This window comes from Globicephala melas, chromosome 4 (genome assembly GCF_963455315.2).
Source record: "Globicephala melas chromosome 4, mGloMel1.2, whole genome shotgun sequence".
Classification (NCBI taxonomy): Eukaryota; Metazoa; Chordata; class Mammalia; order Artiodactyla; family Delphinidae; genus Globicephala; species Globicephala melas.
In genome coordinates, this window is record NC_083317.1 from 1,743,370 (window position 1) to 1,763,116 (window position 19,747).

At 57.9% G+C, this 19,747-nt stretch overlaps 1 protein-coding gene across 5 annotated transcripts in view; it reads right to left on the reverse strand.

Annotated features, from left to right (window-relative positions):
• The window catches only part of TRPM2 (transient receptor potential cation channel subfamily M member 2), a 50,003-nt gene that overhangs the window by 27,128 nt on the left and 3,128 nt on the right, over window positions 1-19,747 (reverse strand). For 3 of the 5 annotated variants that reach the window (XM_030835575.2, XM_060297701.1, XM_060297702.1), the window contains exons 2-10: window positions 15,373-15,633; window positions 14,513-14,601; window positions 10,817-10,985; window positions 9,423-9,603; window positions 8,768-8,934; window positions 7,050-7,230; window positions 5,939-6,000; window positions 4,649-4,849; window positions 604-706 (exon numbers count right to left, since the gene is read on the reverse strand). In XM_030835575.2, coding sequence (XP_030691435.1) covers window positions 604-706; window positions 4,649-4,849; window positions 5,939-6,000; window positions 7,050-7,230; window positions 8,768-8,934; window positions 9,423-9,603; window positions 10,817-10,985; window positions 14,513-14,601; window positions 15,373-15,546 — 1,327 coding nt within the window. In that variant the 5' untranslated portion in view covers window positions 15,547-15,633. The remainder of the gene's footprint in view (window positions 1-603; window positions 707-4,648; window positions 4,850-5,938; window positions 6,001-7,049; window positions 7,231-8,767; window positions 8,935-9,422; window positions 9,604-10,816; window positions 10,986-14,512; window positions 14,602-15,372; window positions 15,634-19,747) is intronic. The other 2 variants (XM_070045409.1, XM_030835576.2) reach the window with 2 other exon arrangements.

The window sequence follows — 19,747 nt, forward strand, 5'->3', positions numbered from 1 at the left end:
GCTGCTCAGCGCAGAGCAAAGGCTTCTGGGCACCAGGGATGTCTCAGCCATGGCAACACCGGCGGGAAGGGCAGGGTGGCACTGGCTTCCCTCCCCCACAAGAAGTGGGAGAAGAGGGAAGAGTGAAGTGTGGGCCCGGGGAGGACGGGCTGGAGGGCAGAGGTCAGACTACGGAGCAGAAGTCGGTCGAGAGCTCTGTTGGTCCTGAGGACCCCTGTGTTTGGACTCTGCCCTGCGCTGGGGGCAGAGGCGTTAACCATGAGACAGACGGTGGGGAGACAGGAGCAGTCTTCCAAGGCTCTTTCTTTCTATGCTAGAATTTTATGAGAAACTGATGACCACTAAGGGGTAGATCAGTGCAGGCGGCACTCAGATTTCAGGGGAGGAGGTAAGCTGAGAAAGGAGCCCGTTCCCCAACACTGGTGGTGGGCGCCCACCTGCCCAGGGGGAGCATGAGGTAGGCCTGGCGAGGTCCACCACCAGCTGCCCTCTGACCAGCGCATCTGCCCACGGGTGGCATCTCTGGCTCCTCTAGGCCAGGACTCAGGGTCCCGAACCCTCAGCCGGCTCCTCCCCCTTGTCCCCACTTTGCCTGCCCCTCACCCTTCAACAAGGCCTGCAGGATGGCCACATCCACGTCCTGCTGGCCATCCTTGCCTTCCCGGAACACGGTGAGCAGCTGCCGCCTCCGGACGATGTCTTGGATCTGCAAAAGACGGTCCCCACGTGAGGTGCCTCCCGCCTCCCCAAAGGCACCCTCAGAACCAAGGCCCTGGACACGGAGCCAGAGCCCCAGGCAGGGGTCCTAACTGCTTGTGTAGCCAGGGCCCCCCGCCCCCCGCACCCCAGACGGTGAAGATGAAAGATGCATGAGGACCAAACACACGGTGTTTGCGAGTGGCCTGCGGGGTGGAAAACACAGCCCACGCGTAAAGCATCTTCACCTCACTGATCGGTCACTGACCAACACTCGGCATCACTTAACTGAAGACTTCTCCCCGGGTCCTCCTGCCTGGGGGAGGACCTACCCACCTACCTGTCCGTCCTTCCATCCATCCACTCGTCTATCCAATCATCTACCTACCCACCTAGCTATCCATCAGTCTGTGTGTGTACGCATGTATGTATGTAGGTATGTGTGTGTCTGTATCTACGTACCTACTGTTCACCCTACCCACTTGTCTACCTACTTACCTACCCTACCTACCTACCTACCCTTCTATATATCTACCTACCCACCCCATGTATCTATTTAGCTAGTCGCCCCATCTACCTATGTATCTATCTACCTACTTCTCTATACACCTAGCTAGCTACCCACCCTTCCAATCTATCTATCTATCTATCTTTCTATTATGTATCTATTTTATCTATCTACCTATCATCTATTGCCTATCACCCGTCTAGCTAGCTATCACCTATCGTATCTATCATCTCTCAGCTGCCGTGTCTGCCACCAGTAGCTGCCCTGCCTTGAACCCTTCACCCTGAGACGGGGGGGAGCCATCCACTAGCTCCCCACACCCCCACAGCTTCAGGCTCCTCCCCCAGCTCCCGGCCGCCCCACCTGCCTTCCCACCTCCTTCCGCAGCCTGGCCATGCAGCTCCCGCCTCTGTACAGACCGCTCCCACCTAGAGGGCCCCTTGCACACCCCACCTCCACCTCTAAGACCCCAACCTCCCTAACCCCTCGGGGTCCAGCTTTCATGTCAGCTCCAAAATACCCCTGGTCTCTCTTCCCAACCCCAATTCCATCTTCCAGCTGAAATCGCTCCGGGATTTAACCCTTGCTTTGATTCACAGGATGAAGCAGCTACCGTCAGCGTGTATGTGTTGACAACCACTTAGCACTGTCCCAGGTGACCTTGCTCCATCCTCTGCGTTTAAGTACCAATTACCCCTATTTTGCAAATAAGAAAACGGGATTGCTGAGAGAGGGCCAGCAACTCCTCCGACCCCAGGTATGTGGTGCTGGCCGCGGGCTGGCAATGAGACCCCCATGGCAGATGTCCACACCCGCCAAGGGCCACACCCAAGTACCTGCCATGGGGCAGACCAGCCCTGAGGTTTGTGGAGTGAATCAGCGATCACGGCTCTGGGGGTCCTCTCCCCACTGAACGAGAACAACCACCGAGGGCAAGCCCCTGGCTTGAGACTGGTGTGTATGAAACACCACTTTAAGGCCTCTACTTGGCAAGGGATTGAAAACACAGGCCCCTTTAAACCTAGGCAGGTTAGATCCGCTTCTGAGAACTGCCTGAATAATTTACAGACTAACTGAGGAAAGGCCACAGAGCCGGCCAGCCAATCCCCACCATGTCCATTGGCAGCCGAGCTGACGCCAACAGCGAAAACAATCTCACAGAACATTGGCTTCTAAGGAGGTCCTCTGAGGCCACAATAAGACAGACAAGAGCAGGGTCACTGTGCCGCCCACAAAAACCGCCTGGCTCCCCTCGGAGCAGGCCCGCTGCCCTCCCCCTCCCCAGCCCCCATCCGGGGTCCCAGCCCTCCCCGTGGTCTTTGGCTGCTGGGCACAGACCGTCCACATGGCCTGAAATGGGACGCGGTGGGGGCTAAGCTGCTCCACAGACGTGCCCTGAAAGGCACGTGTCAGGCACTTAAAACTGAATTTCCATGAGTTTTTACAGCCTGGCTTTAGCATCCACGGAGCTGGATGAAAGTCACAGACCCTGACTGCTTTGTCAGCCCCAACTTGTTGGGGAAACCGAGGGTCAGAGAGGCACTGACTGCCCCCATCCCACAAAGGATCCTGCCAGGAAACAGAGGTCAGGTGACCTCGGGGCGGGTGAGCCCCTGCCCCCGGGGCCCAGAGTGCGGCCGAACAGCAGGACCACAGGGGCCACAGGTGCGGCGGTTCTCCACCGGCCAAGGGCTTCGTGGGTGATCAGGGCTCAGCCAGCGCTCTCCTTCACACCTACCCCCCTTGGAGGCTGGGGGCCATGGGTTAGTGTCCCTCTGCAGAGCTCACCAGGGCCCCTGAAATCTGGACTGGGGAGATGGCCAATTCTGAGGTCCATTCCAAGTGCCCCAGATCACCCAACTGAGCCAAACAGCCTCGGAGGATGTGAGAGAGAAATTCCTTCTTTTCAGGACCTGGAGAGACTTCCGTAGGCACATTCCTGCGCTATTTCTCCCCCCGGTCCACCGAGGACCCCGTCTATAAGGGATGCTAGCAAAGTCTACACCCATCTGTAACCAGTGTTATCTCCCACTGTAGCTATGAAAGAGCAAATACCAATGCACTTTAAAGCAGAAATACTGAAATGCAGGGCAATTATGGTCCTGGGCCGTAACAGCCATGGTCTCCCTGGGTCAGGAGAAAGGACCAAACCAGAGCTCTTGGGGATGGTAGCACCCACGAAGCTCACGGCTCAGGAGCTGAGGGGATGGGCAGAAAGCGAGGCCCCAGAGCCCCCAGCCCAGCCCACAACCAGAGCAGCCCACTTTTATCCAGTTCATATGATGATGTTCCAGAAAACCTTTGGAATCCGGTGGGCTAGTTAGAAAATGCCACACTTAAAAAAAACCAAAGAAAGAAAGAAAGAAAAAAGACAATGAAGAGACCAAGCTAATGGTTCAGACTCCGGCACAGCAAAAGGCCACTAGTAGATGAACATGACATCCGAACTGCCTGAGTTTGGTCAACAGGGATGAACCAGAGTTCACTTCTAGGTTCTGATAAACGCACCGGGCTTATGTCGGATGTTGACAGCAGTAGAGTTGGGTGAAGGGCGGACAGAAACCCTCCACTACCTGTGCTGCTTTTCCACAAATCTAAAATTATTACAAAACAAAGACAGAGAGAGGACAGGCCGGCACGTGACGTAAAGCTGAGGCCGCCCTTCCGACGGTCTCTCTCTGCACTTGTCACCGCAGGGTCATGTCCCCAACTCCCTGTGCTTCCACTCAGTACCTCCTGCCCACAGGGCAGAAAGGATGCCCGTTTTGGGCGTAACTAGCTCCCTCCCAGGTCTCAAGTCTCCAAACCCCCTGGAGATGGGGGGGGTCCCCCAGAACACTGGTCCCAGGATGGGCCCAGCCTCCGATGCCTCTATCTAAGGGTGCACGTGAAGCAGCCCCCAGATCACCACATGGTTCCCGGAACCACGCATGGGCCCCCATCTGGCACGTCTGCCCGCCTTGCCGACCCCAGAAGGTCTCCATTAATCTCCCCAGTGGCGTTGAGGTCACCAGGCCTGGAGGCTGGGCCGGACCCTGCCACCCACTGCTGTCCCTGGCAGTGCCCCTCTACCGGAATCAGGGCTCCCCACCCCTCTGCCTCCCCCGGGGCCTCAGCGCCAGCCTCCTGCCCTCCCAGGGCAGCAGGGTCCTCATGCCCTGCGGTACCGGCCCAGGCCCGGAGTTCTGCAGGCTAGAGGCTGAGCACGTCCTCCCTTGAGGACAGCCTGCTGCCTCAGCTGAGGGCTTCCCACCTGCCCTGGGCCCACTGCCTTCCGGGCTCACAGCCCCCCACCTTCTGCAGATCACTCCCGTGCCCGCCCCAGGCCCGCTGGGGTCTCCGTGTCTGGTTTTGGCGTGCCCTGGTCCCGCTTACCAGGCTGACAGCGTCTAACCTACCGGCTGCAGGTCCACGCCTGGTGACTGATGCACCCGTGTGCCTCACCTTTTTGGTCCACTCCACAATCCTGCTTTCGGTGAAGGTCTCGAACATCTCCTGGAAGAACAGGCCCAGCTTCTGCTGAATCAGGGAGATGGTGATCTCGGAGATGGGCAGGCTGGCCACCTGGGCAATGACGTCAGCCACTCGTCCCGAACCCTCCACGATCACGCATGGGGTGCCGTTGGTGATGGCATTGTAGATGGTCTGCAACAACAGGGGCTGACCGTGAGCCCGGGACCTGACTCCACACCCGCACGGACACCTTCTAATACAGAGATGCTCAAACAGAGTTGATGTCTGGCTACTGCAAGTTTACAGAAGGCATTTGCTTGGTAGCATCCCACCGCTCGGAGGGGAAAGTGGCTAATCCTGATGTACGTGGGATACACACCCGATACGCCACCTCCTTCAGGCCTGTCACTCAACACCACTGTCACGAAAGGTTTGTATATTTCCACCCTTTGATGTGTGGACGGAAGCACCATCTCCAGAAGGAGGGGGCACTGCCAGAGTTCCGCCCCCTCGTTAACCAGGACATCGAGGGAGACCCCCGGAGACCCAGGGTGAGCAACCTGAGGAAGGGGTTCTACCCCAGCAGGAAGGACGCCCTGTCTGGGTGATGCTGCAGGAGAGCCACGGTGGGAGTGGGGACCAGACGCATCCCGTCCTCCCAGGGACCCCAGGATCCTGCGCTGACCTCCTGCGGTTACTAAACATAAACAGACACTTTCGATGATCCCATAAACAGAACGTCACGCTCTTGCCCCAAATCTGCAGGCTGTAATGTCGTGTGTTACTACAGCAGAGGTCAAGTTGGCCCGCGTTCCACAAGGGAGGCCCATTCCACGCCAGAGAGTGGGTTCTGAACAAAGGTCCACGGCAGCATGTCACAGCCACTGAGGATCCTGCTTGACATCTAGCTGCTGGTCCCACGGGGCTGAGGGGCAGCCGAGGGCTGTACTTTGAGAGCCCCGCCCGGGAGTCTGGGTGCAGAGCTGCAGAAACCCCCCATGGGCTGCCCGGGGGTCCTGGGAGGGGGGCATGGACTCCACCCTTGCCCGAGGCCCCTCTGGAGCCCCTCTTTCTTCTGTGCAGGTCAAGCCCCAGGGCCAAAGCCAGAGCACCCGTCCTGCGGCAGGGCCACTCAAAGGGCTCCGATCCCCCCACCCAGTGGACAGGATCCCTGTCCCCTCTTGCTGATGACCCCCCCTGCGGGGCTGGTGACAGCACTTGGGGCAGTCGTCCCACCTGCAGCAGGACTTGACCCCCAAAAGCACACCCCGCTGGACTCACGTGCAGTGTGCCGGGTCCCCCCTCCAGCACCACGCAGACGATGGGGATTTTGATGGCCACACCTAGGACGAAGCACAGAGCCCAGTTTAGGATCGTGGGCGCCCACCCCTGCCCGCTGCAGCCCCTTTCTGGGGTGGAGGGAAGGCACCCAAGGCTCCCCTAGCTGGTCCGCTCTGCCCGGCTGGCCACCGCAACCAGCCTGCTTTCTGGGGTGGAGGGACGGCGAGGGCTGTAGACCATCCTCAGCTGGTCCGCTCTGCCCGGCTGGCCACTGCAACCAGCCTGCTTTTCCCTGCAGCCCTTCCGTGGCGCCTCGAATCTGGGCAGGGCTGGGGACATGTCAAGCCAGCGGGCACCAGGCATGGCGCAGGAGCACGGCGTCACAACTCCGTCCTCTGGTTAGCCAGCCCCACCCTCAGCCTTTCATCCAGCCTGGCAACCAGGAGGGCTTGTGACGATTCTAGAAACTTCTTTCCCTGGGAAGCAAACATTCTTTCCAAGAGCCCACATGGTCTCGCCGTCCCCACACACTCACACACCCCCAACACTCCCCACCCAGCTTCTCTTGGTCAAAACAAGTTCTCCAGGTGTGGTCCCAAGGCCAGCAGCATCCGTGTCCCCTGGGGGCTGGGAGATGCAAGTCCTCACTACCCGGACCTGTGAATCAGAGACCCTGGGGGTGAACCCATACCCTGGGGACCCCTGATGTGCAAAGAAGCTTGAAAACCTCGGCTCAAAGGTGTCCAACCAACCTGCAAATCCTATGTATTTGACCTCCCAACACCCCAGAATCCATCCCATCCCACCCACAAGGGAAGAGATGTCAAGGTCCAAGCTTTGACTACCGCACGCTCTGATTTCTGAACTGAGACGTGTTTGTGATGTAAAGTGACCGTAGGATGCTATGACCTCAGTGCCTGCCCGAACTTTCCTTCTGCTGGTTAAAAGGGACGCAAGGAGATGAACCCCTGAACGAGTGTGTGTTCTGACCACGCCCCCCCCAGCACCCCACCTGCCGAATGTCCTGGTCACGGCCAGCGGAGCCCCAGACACCTGGACCAGCCTGCTCCCCTCTCCCCTCCGAGCACCCTGGAAAGCGTGCCTCGCTCACCTCCCCTTTCCTTGGTCTGCTCCGATATGAACTTCTCTAGCTTCGTCCTCAGGGGAATCTCGACGCCGTAGCGGCCGTGGGTCCCGTCGTCCACAAGGATGAAGTGGGAATGGTTGCTGTCCAGACAGGTCAAGTGCCCTTGGCCGTCCTCATCCATGATGTACTCAGCTGGGAAGCCGCCCTGGGGATGGAGAGGTGGGCACGGACAGACGGAAAGCTCTACATCTTCCCCACCAAGAACAGGAGCTCCATCAGGCTGGATAAGTGACCCCCCCCAAGATGTCAGGCTCTAATGCCTGGAACCTGTGAACGTTCCCTCATTTGGAGAAAGGGTCTTTGCGGATGTGATGAGGCTAAGGGTCTGAGCCTGGGAAGATTAACCTGGATCATCCAGGTGGGTCCTGAATGCCATGACAGGTGTCCTCAGAAGAGGGTGCAGAGGAGAAGGAGGGGGCCATGTGACCAAGAGGCAGAGACTGGAGTGATGCGGCCACAAACCAGCAGCTGGAAGAGGCAGGGAATAGCTCCTCCCCCACCGTCTCTGGGGGAGCCTGGCCCTGCCGACATCCCGATTTTGGCCGGGTGGTACTGGTCTTGGAGTTCTGGTGTCCAGAAAGGTCAGAGAGTACATTTCTGTTGCTTTAAGCCACCAGCTCTGTGGTCCTTTGTCCCAGCAGCCCCAGGACCCAGATCCAGGAGGGGTGGCTGCCGGACCCGCGCACACGGCCCCTGGCGTCCACAGAGGATGGCAGGTGGTATCGCAGGAAGTCTTCTGAACTCGAAATGGGGAGACAAGTGCAGAGTGATCTTGGAAGTCAGCCAGTCTCCCGTGGCCTCAGATTTCCACTCCGTATGACAAGCTTTCAAGACAGAACCGGTCCCGTCCACTAAGCACATCTCTGACGCTGACACAAAAGGACAAGGGCCGAGGGGCAGACTGGCCCGATGACAAGCGTCTGTGACGGACACAAGGAATCACCTGCCAGAGGACGCCCTCCCCAGGAAGTGAAGGCATGCCGCCGCCGGCCGGGAAGGGCAAGGGCTCATTCATAAACCACCCCTCACGGGGCTGCTATAATCACGTCTCCTCAGCAAGTCAAGGAGACTTGTCTTTGGGGCCAGTGTTTCCCCCAAACTTTCCTGACTCCATGAAGTAGGTGGACATGTGCTCATTATGTCACATCTACCGTCCTCCAAAATCTCACTGAATGAATCGGATGATCTCTTCCACTCACAGCCCCACATTTAAGCGATCGCTTCTCAGGGCTGCACCCAGGTGAACGGACGCAGGAAGGCTCTGTCCTCAGTGGGGGAACCAGAGTGTTGTCGATTCTGGGGCTAGAAGGCCAGGCCCTGGGATGCTCACTGGCTGCGTGCTCCCGGCCAAGCTTCCGCCTTCTGCAAAGTCCATGTCTCATCAGGGAGGCGTCAGGAGGAGCCCCTGACCAGTGGCGGCTCCAGAGACTCTTGTGTGGACCCATCCCGTGATCTCAAGGGAGGATACCAGAATCCAACCAAGGTAGCTACTCGCCTGGGGTCACCAGGCTCCATGGCGTGGGGGCTTGAGCCTGGGCCTCCTGTGTCCCTGTCCAGCCACTCCCCTCCACACTGCGTTCACCCTGCTGCCCAGGTGGTGGCCTGTCCGCAGAGCACCCGCTAGGGTCCTACACGCTGCTGCGCCCCGCCCCCGCCCGCCCCGGGAGCAGCCCCCAGCTCACCGCGGGGTGGATAAGGCTCTCCCGCTTGTGCAAGGTGCCCCATGTGGCGATCCCGATGGTGACCACCTCCCCTTCGCTGTAGCTGCTGCTCAGGCTGAAGACGCGCACCGCCTCTCCCACCTGCTTCATGACGCCCGTGTGGGACCCCCCGGTGATGATCCAGGCCCCTGGGAAGGAGCAGAGGGCCCTGCCACGCACACGTCCGACGCCTACGCCCTGGGCGTCTCCGGTGCTCACTGCCCCACATCTGCAGACCCTCTACCCCAACCAGGGCCTCAGGGAAGCCCCGCCACGATCACGTCCTCCTGCGGCAGCTGGGAGCCGCGGTTCCCCGCGTTGCTCAGGCGGGGGCGGGGACAGGACAGGACCCCCGTCGCTGACTGCAGGCCTTGCCCTCTCTCCCCACCTCCCTGCTGCATCCCTCTGTCCTGCTCTCGGGAGCACGGCATCTCAGAAGTGTCTCTGAATGTGTCTACTTCAAAGCATCACTAGTGGAGAGCTGCGTCGGCCGCCACGCGCAAGCCAAGCACAGCGGCGGACGGGGGGGGGGTGAGTCTGACCGGACACCCGCCCCCGGCCCGGGCCTGGCCTCCCAGGGACGCTCCCTCCCGCCCATCACTCCCAGGCCTGAGCCCCTCCTGTGGTCTGGTGCTACCTGTGGTCTGGGCCACCTTGACCAGGCCTCTTCGGAAGACGCTCTTCAGCCTGGGCTTCATGTTGAAGTCCTTGGCCCCGCCCGTCACGGAGATAAGAAGGTTGGGGACGTCCAGGCCCCAGTGCTGGGTCATGAGGTGGTAGATCAGGCTGGAGGGCGTGTCCTGGGACAGGCGGACGTACTGCGGGGAGGTCAGAAGACCCCAGAGGGTCAGGGAGCGGCCACCCCGCCCCGGAGCCCAGCCGTCCTGCACCAGCAGTGTCTGGAGCCCCAGCTGGGCGGGTGGACGCTCACACCCGGGTCCAGACCCCGCGAGTAAAAGTGGCCACACCCGAGCGGACACTGATTGAGGGAAGGGGGAGGCTGCCCAGAGGAGACCAGCCCCTGGCCCCTGTTTTGGGAGCACTCCCGGCCTGAGCCCCATGCCCGAGTCCAGTCTCCCTGGAAGGCCACGCCCGCCATCACCTCCACAGGGTCTGACCGGCTGCTGCCCACCTGCCCCGCCCCCATGCTGCAGAAGACCACCTCCCCCCTCCCCGCTCCCACCAGTGCTCCACAGAGGACGCCCCTCTCAGATTAAGCCAGCTGCGCCTGGGGGGGCCTGGCATTGCCCCGACACTGGCTCACGAGGGGCAGGGCTTGGGGCCAGTGCCCACCCCAGCCCGACCCTCCTTTTTCAGCCTCTTGGGCCAAGTGGGCAGCGTCCGCGACTCAGAGTCGTCGAGGGAAAAGGTCACACCCGGCTAACAAGAAGCTCAAGGTCCCAGAACCCCAGCACAGAAATAAGTGGCCACACCAGACCCTCCAGGACAGTGCGGCCCAAGAGCTGCCACGGAATCCTCCGGAAGGCTGCTTGAGACCAGGGTGGCCGGGCCTCCGATTCAGCAGGTCTGGGGGGGCGTCCAAGACTCTGCTTGGAGGTACTGCTGGTCCAGCGATCCCTCTGAGTCTGCAGCAGCTGGGAGCTCAGCGGGGCCTGGGCCTCCGGCTGCTGCCGCCCTCCCTGCCCTCGTGCTCCCGGGCAGGCCTGGGACCCCGCCCCCCACTGGCAGGACTCTCGCCTCTGCTCCTGGGTCTCACCCCATCCTCGAGGTCCTCCCCACTGCCCTCCCTCCCCCCCCCACTCCCTCCTGGCAGTGACAAAAGCCATCCGGGCCACCCTGCCCACACCCTGCAGAGCACCAGCAGTGGCCCTGCCTGCTCCCTGAGGGCACCGCGTGTCTCCCATTCGCCATGCGAGCCCCACCCACTCCGCCCTCAGTGCTGGGCAGGTGGGCTCCGCCCCAGGTTTCCGCCAGCCTCCCACTCCTACCCCAGGGAGTCCCAGCCACCTCGGTCACCCACAGTGGGCTCTGGTCCACAGTAAGAGCAACAGAGTCACCATGGAAACCAACCTTTCCCACCTTCTGGCCCAAGCCCGTGAAGACGATGTCACCAAAGGCGTCTGTTGGCATCTCCTGGACGTGCTTTTTCGGGTCCCACTCCTTGCCCTGGAAGGCGTGGGGCCTGGTGGCCTCCTCCAAGTGCTGTTCACGCATGTAGCCGCACTCACACACCACCTTCCTGCAAAGCCACTCGGTCACCAGGGGTGACCAGCGCCTGCCCCCGCCCCACTGCGAGCGTCAGAGGAGGCCCAGAGGGGTCAGGACTGGCGGCCCAGCAGGGCGAACGAGGCACCCCAGCCGAGAGCCGGTGGAGACACACAATCGTCAAACTTCTAAAAACTAAAGACAAAAATCTTGAAAGTCGGAAATGACACCTTACCTATTAGGGGAAAATAATTCCAACAACCGACTTTGAATCAGAGCCAGAAACAAGTGCCAGAAAGAAGTGACACGACATTTTTCAAAAGACAAAAACTACCAACCCAGAATTCTACACCCAGCACAACTATCCTTCACCTACGAAAGGGGCGTCAGGACATTCTCAGATGAGAGGAAACCAGGGAACTACCCCAAAAAGGCTGGCCAGAGAAGGGTCTCTAAACAGAAACAAAACGTTATAAGAAGGAATTTTGGAATATTAAAAAGGAAGAAAGAGCAATGGGAAGAATAAAAGTACGGGTGAATATAGCACATTTTCCTCCTCTTGAATTTTCTGAAGTATGTGTGATTGTTGAAGAAAAATTGCGCCATGATCAAACATAACTCTCAGTGCATGCGGACGAAATTTTGTAAATAATTATATTATAAACGGGGAAGGGCAAAGTGTTGTAAAAGGTGGGACTGTTTCTACACTTGATTCAACGTGGTAAATGTCAACACCAGGAGACTCTGATGAGTTTTGGATACATCAGTAGGTAAGTAGATGTCAGTAACACGCGATGAGTTGTGGATATATAACGTAATACCTGGAACAACCACTAAAAAAAAAAAACAGCTACGCAAAGAGATACGGTCAAAAACAGCATAGATAAATCAAAATGGAACTCTAAGAATGATCCAAGTAACTCACAGCAAGGCAGGAAAAGAAAAACAGAGAGAAATGTAAACAAGAAAATACAGTGGCAGACTTAAGTCCTAATATATCAACAGTCACATTAAATGTAACATTCTAAATACACTGATCAAAAAAAAACAGAGACTGGCAGAGCAGGTAAAAAAAATAATAAGACCCAACATTTGCCGTCCACAAAAACCTCACTATAAATATTGTGATGGCGGCCACTTTGCTCCTCAGCAGCAGACAGGAGGCAACTATCAACACACACCACCCGAATGGATGTCAAAGGCACCCTGCTGAGTGAAGAAAGCCAATCTCAACAGATCACACTGTGCATGGCTCCATTTATATGACATTCTGGAAAGGAAGCAGTTATAGGGATGAGAGCAGATGAGTGGTTGCCAGGGGTTACAGATGGTGGGGAAGAGGAGGTGACCGTGTAACCACTGGTGGAACCATGGGATCTACCTGTAGTATCTTTGCAACTTCCTATAAATATATAGTTATTTCAAAATAAAAAGGTTTAAAAAGCACACAGTGCAGGCTCCAAGCAGAAACTTCTGGACACAGGGCTAGCACGATACACGTGGTTCCCCCAAAGAGAACGCCCGGCTACCCCTTTTCAACTGTCACCTCCTCTCTTGCCTTGTCTTCGTGGGTTGAAATCGTCTTATTCCTTTACGGCTATTCTTTGGGGTTGCAGGAGGGAGAGAAGACAGCAACCGTGTTCTTTACAGCTTGTTTAATCGGAAATCTATACGTTTCTTTTAGCGTCCTGCTATTGCTAGTAACAAGCGACCTGGAAGACTAGATATAGATGAGACCAAAGCAAAGAAGTCCCAAAGCAGGTGAAAGCTGAGCCGATGACGTGGGGGAAACACAACTGGACTCAGAGAGAGAAAACAAGTTTCCCTGCTGCTTCCGGAGGGCTTGTCCGTAGGGGCTTCTGACTCTCAACTTCTCCATCGTTAAATGGGGAAAATAATACACTGTCTGACCTCGAGCTCGCAAAACTCGTGAGGGCCAAATGAGGTCCTAGATGGGAAATAATTTATAAAATTCGTGTAGGTTAACTAACCGTGCAGAGAACCAAGGACGGGTTAAGACGGCCATGGCCCACCCTGTACCTCAGTCTCCTGGGCTCACTTGGGTGCCCTTTCTCCACCCACAAGGCACGTCCCTGGCTACCCCTGGTCCCACTGCTTAGGCCGGGGCCCCCAGGGCTGGGAGCACAGGGCCAGCCATAAGGAACTCCCAGCACGCCCCGTACACCTTCCTCTACGACCCCTAGGGACTCAAGTCACTCGCAGACTCACCGGGCTCTCTCTGAGCACCTCGTGTCAGCTCCTCCATTTACGGAGGAGAGAGCTGGGTCCGAGGCGGGAAGGAGGGTCAGGACGAGGACCACTTTTATGATGATTTATGACCGACGGTGACGCTGTTCCTGGGGTCCTGGGATGTGCCCAGGGTGTGATCACAAAAAGTGCCCCATGTGGGAGTTCACGCTCCAGCTTGGCCCAAGGCTACCCAAAACTTTCTCATAGGTTCTAACAGTTAGCCTAGAACAGACCCTTTCCCTCCTCTCTCTCTCTCTCTTTTTTTTTTTTTTGCGGTACGCGGGCCTCTCACTGCTGTGGCCTCTCCCGTTGCGGAGCACAGGCTCTGGACGCGCAGGCTCAGCGGCCATGGCTCACGGGCCCAGCCGCTCCGCGGCATGTGGTATCTTCCTGGACCGGGGCACGAACCCGTGTCCCCTGCATCGGCAGGCAGACTCTCAACCACTGCGTCACCAGGGAAGCCCGAAACCTATTTTTAAAAACTAAAACTGGAGACCTCAGTGCAAAGCGCTCTCTGCATACTGTCGGGATATCGGTGTGAACTTGAACTCTGATTACCACCGAGTACTTTAGAGGTTGCCAGCCTTGAGGCCGTCATCTGGAGCACGGTGGCCACTTCCTCTGACGCAAGGGTCCTCCCCTACCACCCCTCGGGGAGAAAGGAGGGCTCTCGTCTGAAACGGAGCCAAGCTGGAGCGTGAACTCCCAAACGGGGCACTTTTTGTGATCACACCCTGGGCACGTCCCAGGACCCCAGGTACAGCATCACCGTCGGTGATCATGCGCGTCTGGTTCCAGATCATCGTCCTCTTCTATCATCCCCGCAGAGGACACCCTTCCTCCCTGTACTGTTCACAGTCTGAGCTGGATGCTGGCCATCTGTCCAGCAGGGAAGTAATACAGTAACTCAGACACGGTCAGAGCTCAGAGAGGACCACAAAGCCACACGATTGCAGTGCCGTCGGCAACTGGCATAAAAGGGAAACACGGAGTGTAGTGGGGGAGAGAGGTTACATCCCAGGGTGTGGTCAGGGAGGGCTCCGTGGCAGAGGCAGCGCCACCAGGTGACAAAGGAGTGGAAGTAAGAAAGAGCGAGGCCCATTTGTGGCACAGCGCAGACGAGGGTGTGTCCGGAGGGGAAATGCAAACACGAATCAACCCTGTTTGTGGGGTTGGAAACACTCCGAGCATCCCAGGCCGGTACAGACACAGGGACTGTCCCCCACTGAGGCCCCTCGGTCGGCTCTGCTCTGCTCAGCCATTCCACGTGGCAACAGGGAAGGGGCCGTAAACACAGAACAAGCCACTCACCCAGCATCGGACAGTCTGGAGCTTTCCACAAAGTACATGCATTCTTTCTTCTTGATATTCTCAGGAATCCATGAACTCAGGTTTCCTTGCTGAGGGTAAAAAGGGCACTTTGAGATCCTGAGACAGTCAAATCAACACTCTTCCAAAGACCCCATCCCACACCTCACTCAGACCTGCCTGTGCGCCCTGGCACACTTCAGGGGTCTTTCTGCAGAGATGGGAGACCGAGTTCTCCCCATCACCTGCTGGAGGCCCTCAGGCGCAGATCGGGGAGGGAAGAGTGAGCCTGAGGAATCGCTTCCTCCTGGGCCCCAGGGAATGTCCACAGCTCTTTACAGTTTATAGGTCAATGTTGCCTATAAACTGGGAAGCACTGTGCTTCCAGGTTGGGACCTTCCTCAGGAACAGCGTGATGTGGTGCAAAGGCGGCCAATGAGTGTCAGGATACCTGCCTACGTGTCGTGGGACTGCGGGCTGAGACGTGAGACACCCTCCTCCCACCCGACCAGGGGCTGTGACATTCAAGTGTCTCCAACACAGGCCTGCCGGGGCTTTCCATGAAGCCAGCCCGGGACCTTCCCTGTTGGGAGAGGACATGCAGTCACTGCACAGTGATGTGGGTGGAGGGCTTTCTGTGAGGGCGGCCCGGGACCCTAGTGCCTACCCAGCACTTTCCCATGCAGACCAAGGACAGGAACAGTCCCCGGGCACAGACCCAGCCACCCAGCGCTCTCTCCAAGTCCCCTCCGCTAAAGGGCCTTTCTGGGCTGGAGCCCCCAGCTCAGCCGGGTCTCTGCCCTCCCTGGGTGTTCACTGTACCCCACCAGGGCCCTGGCAGACCCGGTGACCCCCAGACCTACCTTTTCACAGTTGCCGAAGGGGTACTGCGACCTCCTGCTCCTGCAGAGACTGCTGCTGCTTTGCCGGAGGTTGGGGACCATGCCCAGGTCAGCCACCCTCCTGGGCTGCACCCCGAAGCCGTCCTCCTGCCTGGAGCCGGCTCCATCTCGACGCCTCAGCATGGCCGGCTCCATCCTGACAGCCCCACCTTGGCTCCGCAGAGCAGGCTCTGTCCTGCTCCCTCAGAATGGGCTCTTCTCTAGCCTGCAAGGCTGAGGGGCCTGGAGGTGAGGTAGGCGGTAGAGGGGACCCAGGCTGAGCAGGTGAAGCTTATCAGTCCGAGCCATTAGACATTTCAAGGAAAACTTAACAGCAGAAGCAGAGGGGAGCTAAGCGCTGATGCAGTAAAAAGATAAGACGACCATGGTTTTCGTTCTTGAGATCAAGGAGACCTCCCCAACTGCACATGCACAGAAAAGTTCCTCAGGGGTCAGAAAGGGAGAGGGCATTAGCCCCTAATATGTCCTGTCAACCTCCCAGAGACCCTCGCACCGGAAGCCATCTTGGCTAGAAGATGCGCGCGCACACAGGGAAGGGCCCCGAGTCAGACCAGATATGGGAACAAAGCAAGATGATTGGCCAGAGGAAAACAAAGACCTAGAAAACGGCCCCCATATAAGTGATCTAAGCCACCCCATTGCACGTGACTCTCTGAGCCCAGCCGTGTGTCTATCTGCAGGTATTCTGTTCTTCATGAACTCTTTCCTTGCCTCACTGCTTTCTGTCTGCTGATTCCTTTCTTTAAAGCAGACAGGAACCAGGGTGCTGACACTAGCCACTAGTCCCTGGTGGTCTGGCAGTTAGGATTCGGCACACTCACCACCTTGGCCCAGGTTCAATTCCCAGTCAAGGAACTGAGATCCCACTTCAAGCTGCCACACCCCACGGCCACCCGAGGTCAGAAGCGGCCCGTGGGGGCTGCTGCAGTGGATCGGGGGAAACGAGTCAGATGTGTCCTCATGCAGGGCCCCATCTGCTCGCCGGTCTGTACGTTTTCCCGGCTGCCCAAGCTCTAGCCCCATTGGGCCCTGGGCAGGCTGGAGGCACATGTGCATCCCTGGGGCCCAGCCCCCCACTCATAACCTCAGGTCACTGGGAAGGGCCAGAGGAAGAGCGCCATCCCCCCGCCACCACTCCTTGTGTGCCCGGTGGTGCCCAGGAGCCCCCAGAGCCGGGGGGAAACCCCCCAGTCATCACACGTGGTGCTCACGCTGGGGTCCCATCCTCCTGCTTCCAGACATGGGTCACTTTTTTTTTTTTGACTGTGCAAGGTCTTCGTTGTGGCTCTCTGGCTCGTTAGTTTCAGCAGGCATGTGGGCTCTAGTTCCCTGACCAGGGATCGAACCTGGGTCCCCTGCATTGGGAGTGCAGAGTCTTAACCACTGCACCACCAGGGAAGTCCCAGGATCCACTTCTTTTGTTTTCCAAAAAGGAAAAAAGCCCCCACTGCCCACAGAGCTGGTTTCAGGGAGGGGCACGGCTCTGCACTCCATCACACAGGTCCTCCAAATAGAACAGATCTCATTTCCTCAAACCCTTTGCTCCAGCTCTGACCTGGTCTCCATCACCGAGACCTCCGTAAGCAGCCCGACCATTTTCCTCAGTTTACAAACAGGAAAAGCAAATGTGTGTGAACCCCACAGGTCTTCCCTGGAGCCATGATGCCCATGATGATATCCCATCATGTCACCCCCTATCACCCCAGGGTGTCATCCAGGGAGGCACCCCCCACCCAGCTGCTCCAAGGGTGTGAACGGGGGCCATCTGGGGCAGAGAGCAGGTCACAAGGTCTCCCTCCGTCTCCTGCCCTGAAGCCCTTTCTGGCCACATCACCTTCCCCCACACATCACGGTCACTGATGGACAGGCCTTTCTCTGCCCATTGTTGAGGTCCAGTGTAGGTGGCCCCAAATATGCCTCAAAGGTATATTGATTATTTTGAATTCGAGTTTCTGAAGAAACGACCAATGCAAGAGAGACACTCTGACCCTCCTTTCTGTCTCCCTGAGGGCAGGAAATAAGTCTGTCATGTGAAAGGTGCACCCCTGCACCTGGAGGTCGAAGGACACCCTTATCATCAAAGATGGGGAATTCGGGGCCGAGAAGACTGTATAAACCAATCTCATGACTTCTCTCATTGACTAACGCCCAAACTCTGCTCAGATCCTTCACTTGTTGGGCACCCAAAACCTGAGTTTCTTTGTCCTGTCAATTCTTTACACATTTATACTAAAAAGTATAAAAGCTGCCTGCTTTGGCCACTTCTTAGGTGCCGTTTCTCTGAATTAAAATTAGTTTCTTTCTCTCCTGCTAATCTGTCTTGTGCAAATTTTACTGTTAGTCCAGCCACAAGAACCCTAGAGGGGCAGCGGAGGCAGTTTCCCCTCCCTAACACCCTTCGTCCAGCAACAGCATGCGGTCCCTGTGCCCTGGGGAGGGGCGGGGATTTGCAGGGAGTGAGGCACCCATCCAGACTTCATCTGGCCCACCCTCTTCGGGGCCGCTCAGCTCAACACTGGGCACTTGGGGTTCAGCCACCCAGTCCCTGGTGCGCAGGGCTCAGGCCACCCTCACCTCTGCAGTCTCATTCCCTCCTCCGGGCGGCTCCCGTCCCCCTTGCTCCTGGGCCAGGGTCACTCCCAGAGGCACCCACACCTTCTCAGAAGAAGGAGTCAAACCCTCACATGAAAGCACCGGGATAACACAGAACGTTGGTACCAGGAGTAGGGGCTGCTGGTACAAACACCTGCAAATGGAAAAGCAGCTCTGGAACCGAGCCATGCGCAGAACGGAAGAGTTCGGAGGGGCGCCAGGAAAAGCCTCCACCGCTGACAAGTCTGGGGAGGGCAGCTCAGAGGAGAGCAGAGCTGGAGAGAGGGCTTCAGCCTCCTTAGAGAAGCCTGAGTGCTCGCGAGCAGGCGCTGGTAGAAAGGTGGTTGGTAAAGGCCATTCTGACAAGGTCTCAGATGGAAACGAGGACCATGTTATTGGAAACTGGAGGAGGGGGATCGTGTTATAAAGAGGCAAAGAGCTTGGCCGAACTGCTTCTCTCCTGGTGTTTTGTGGAAGACAGAACTCGTAAGTGATGAAACTGAAAATCTGGCTGAGGAAGCATTGAGGCAAAGTGTTGAAAGTACAGCTAAGGCTTCTCTCTTTTTTTTTTTTTTTTTTTTCCGGTACGCGGGCCTCTCACTGTTGTGGCCTCTCCCGTTGCGGAACACAGGCTCCGGACGCGCAGGCTCAGCGGCCATGGCTCACGGGCCCAGCCGCTCCGCGGCATGTGGGATCTTCCCGGACCGGGGCACCAACCCGCGTCCCCTGCGTCGGCAGGCGGACTCTCAACCACTGCAACCCAGGGAAGCCCTAAGGCTTCTCTTGAATGCTTATAGCAAATTGTGAGGCGAGAGAAATGACCTAAAGATGGACTTCTAATCAAAAAGGATTCGGAGTTCAGAGAGTTGGGAGATTCTCAGCCTACAGACAAGGAAAGGAATGAGAAAGCTTGTCCAGGAAGGAAGATGGAGGGTGTGGCCAGGTCTCTAAGGATGTAGGTGGCCTGTTTGTCTTCCTCCAGCTGGGGAGACTGGTCAGCCATCTCATCAGAAGCCGGGACCCACGTCCACGACAATGGAAGATTGACCCCAAGGCATTTTGGAGCTCACGGGGCTGCCCTCCCAGCACAGGCCCAGAGTGGGAGGGCGTGAGGGGCAGAATGATCTCAAAGGGGGGCCCAGCTGCCCTGCACCCCTCCCGTCCTGGACTCCTCAGCAGGAGTGTGGCCCCGGCCAGTCTGCTGTGGCAGCGCCTGCAAGATGCTGTCTCTGCCGATGGGAAGCGTGCACAGCCCTGGGGGCCCAGGGTTGGCGTGGCTACCTGCCCCCGGATTTGAAGGATGGAGGTGCCCAGAGCCCAAGGCACGCACCCCGGCAGAGGGCTGCCTCGAGGGCAGTGTGTGGGGCAGGGCAGCCCCAGACCGGTGGAGCCCCCGGCCAGTGATTCCGGGCCAGGAGCGTGCACAGCGGACGGTGCCCAGCACAGCAGAGGGGCAGGACCACCCCCCAGTGGGCCTCAAGGCTTTGGACCTGCTCAGGACTTGCCACCCTGCCTTGTTTTTCAACCTCTCCCTTTGGGAACGGGAACGTCCTCCCTACGCCTGCGCGTCCCCTGTGTCCTGGGGGCACACAGCTTGCTGCAGGCAGGCAGGACCCTACGGCGTCTTCCGCGGCAGGCCCTTTCCCCACATCCTCTGCTGTACATCTCCTGCACTGTTTCACAACTGTGAAACCACCCGGCCCCTCCCCCACCAAGTGGAAGACGCTAACTACTTGATGACTGT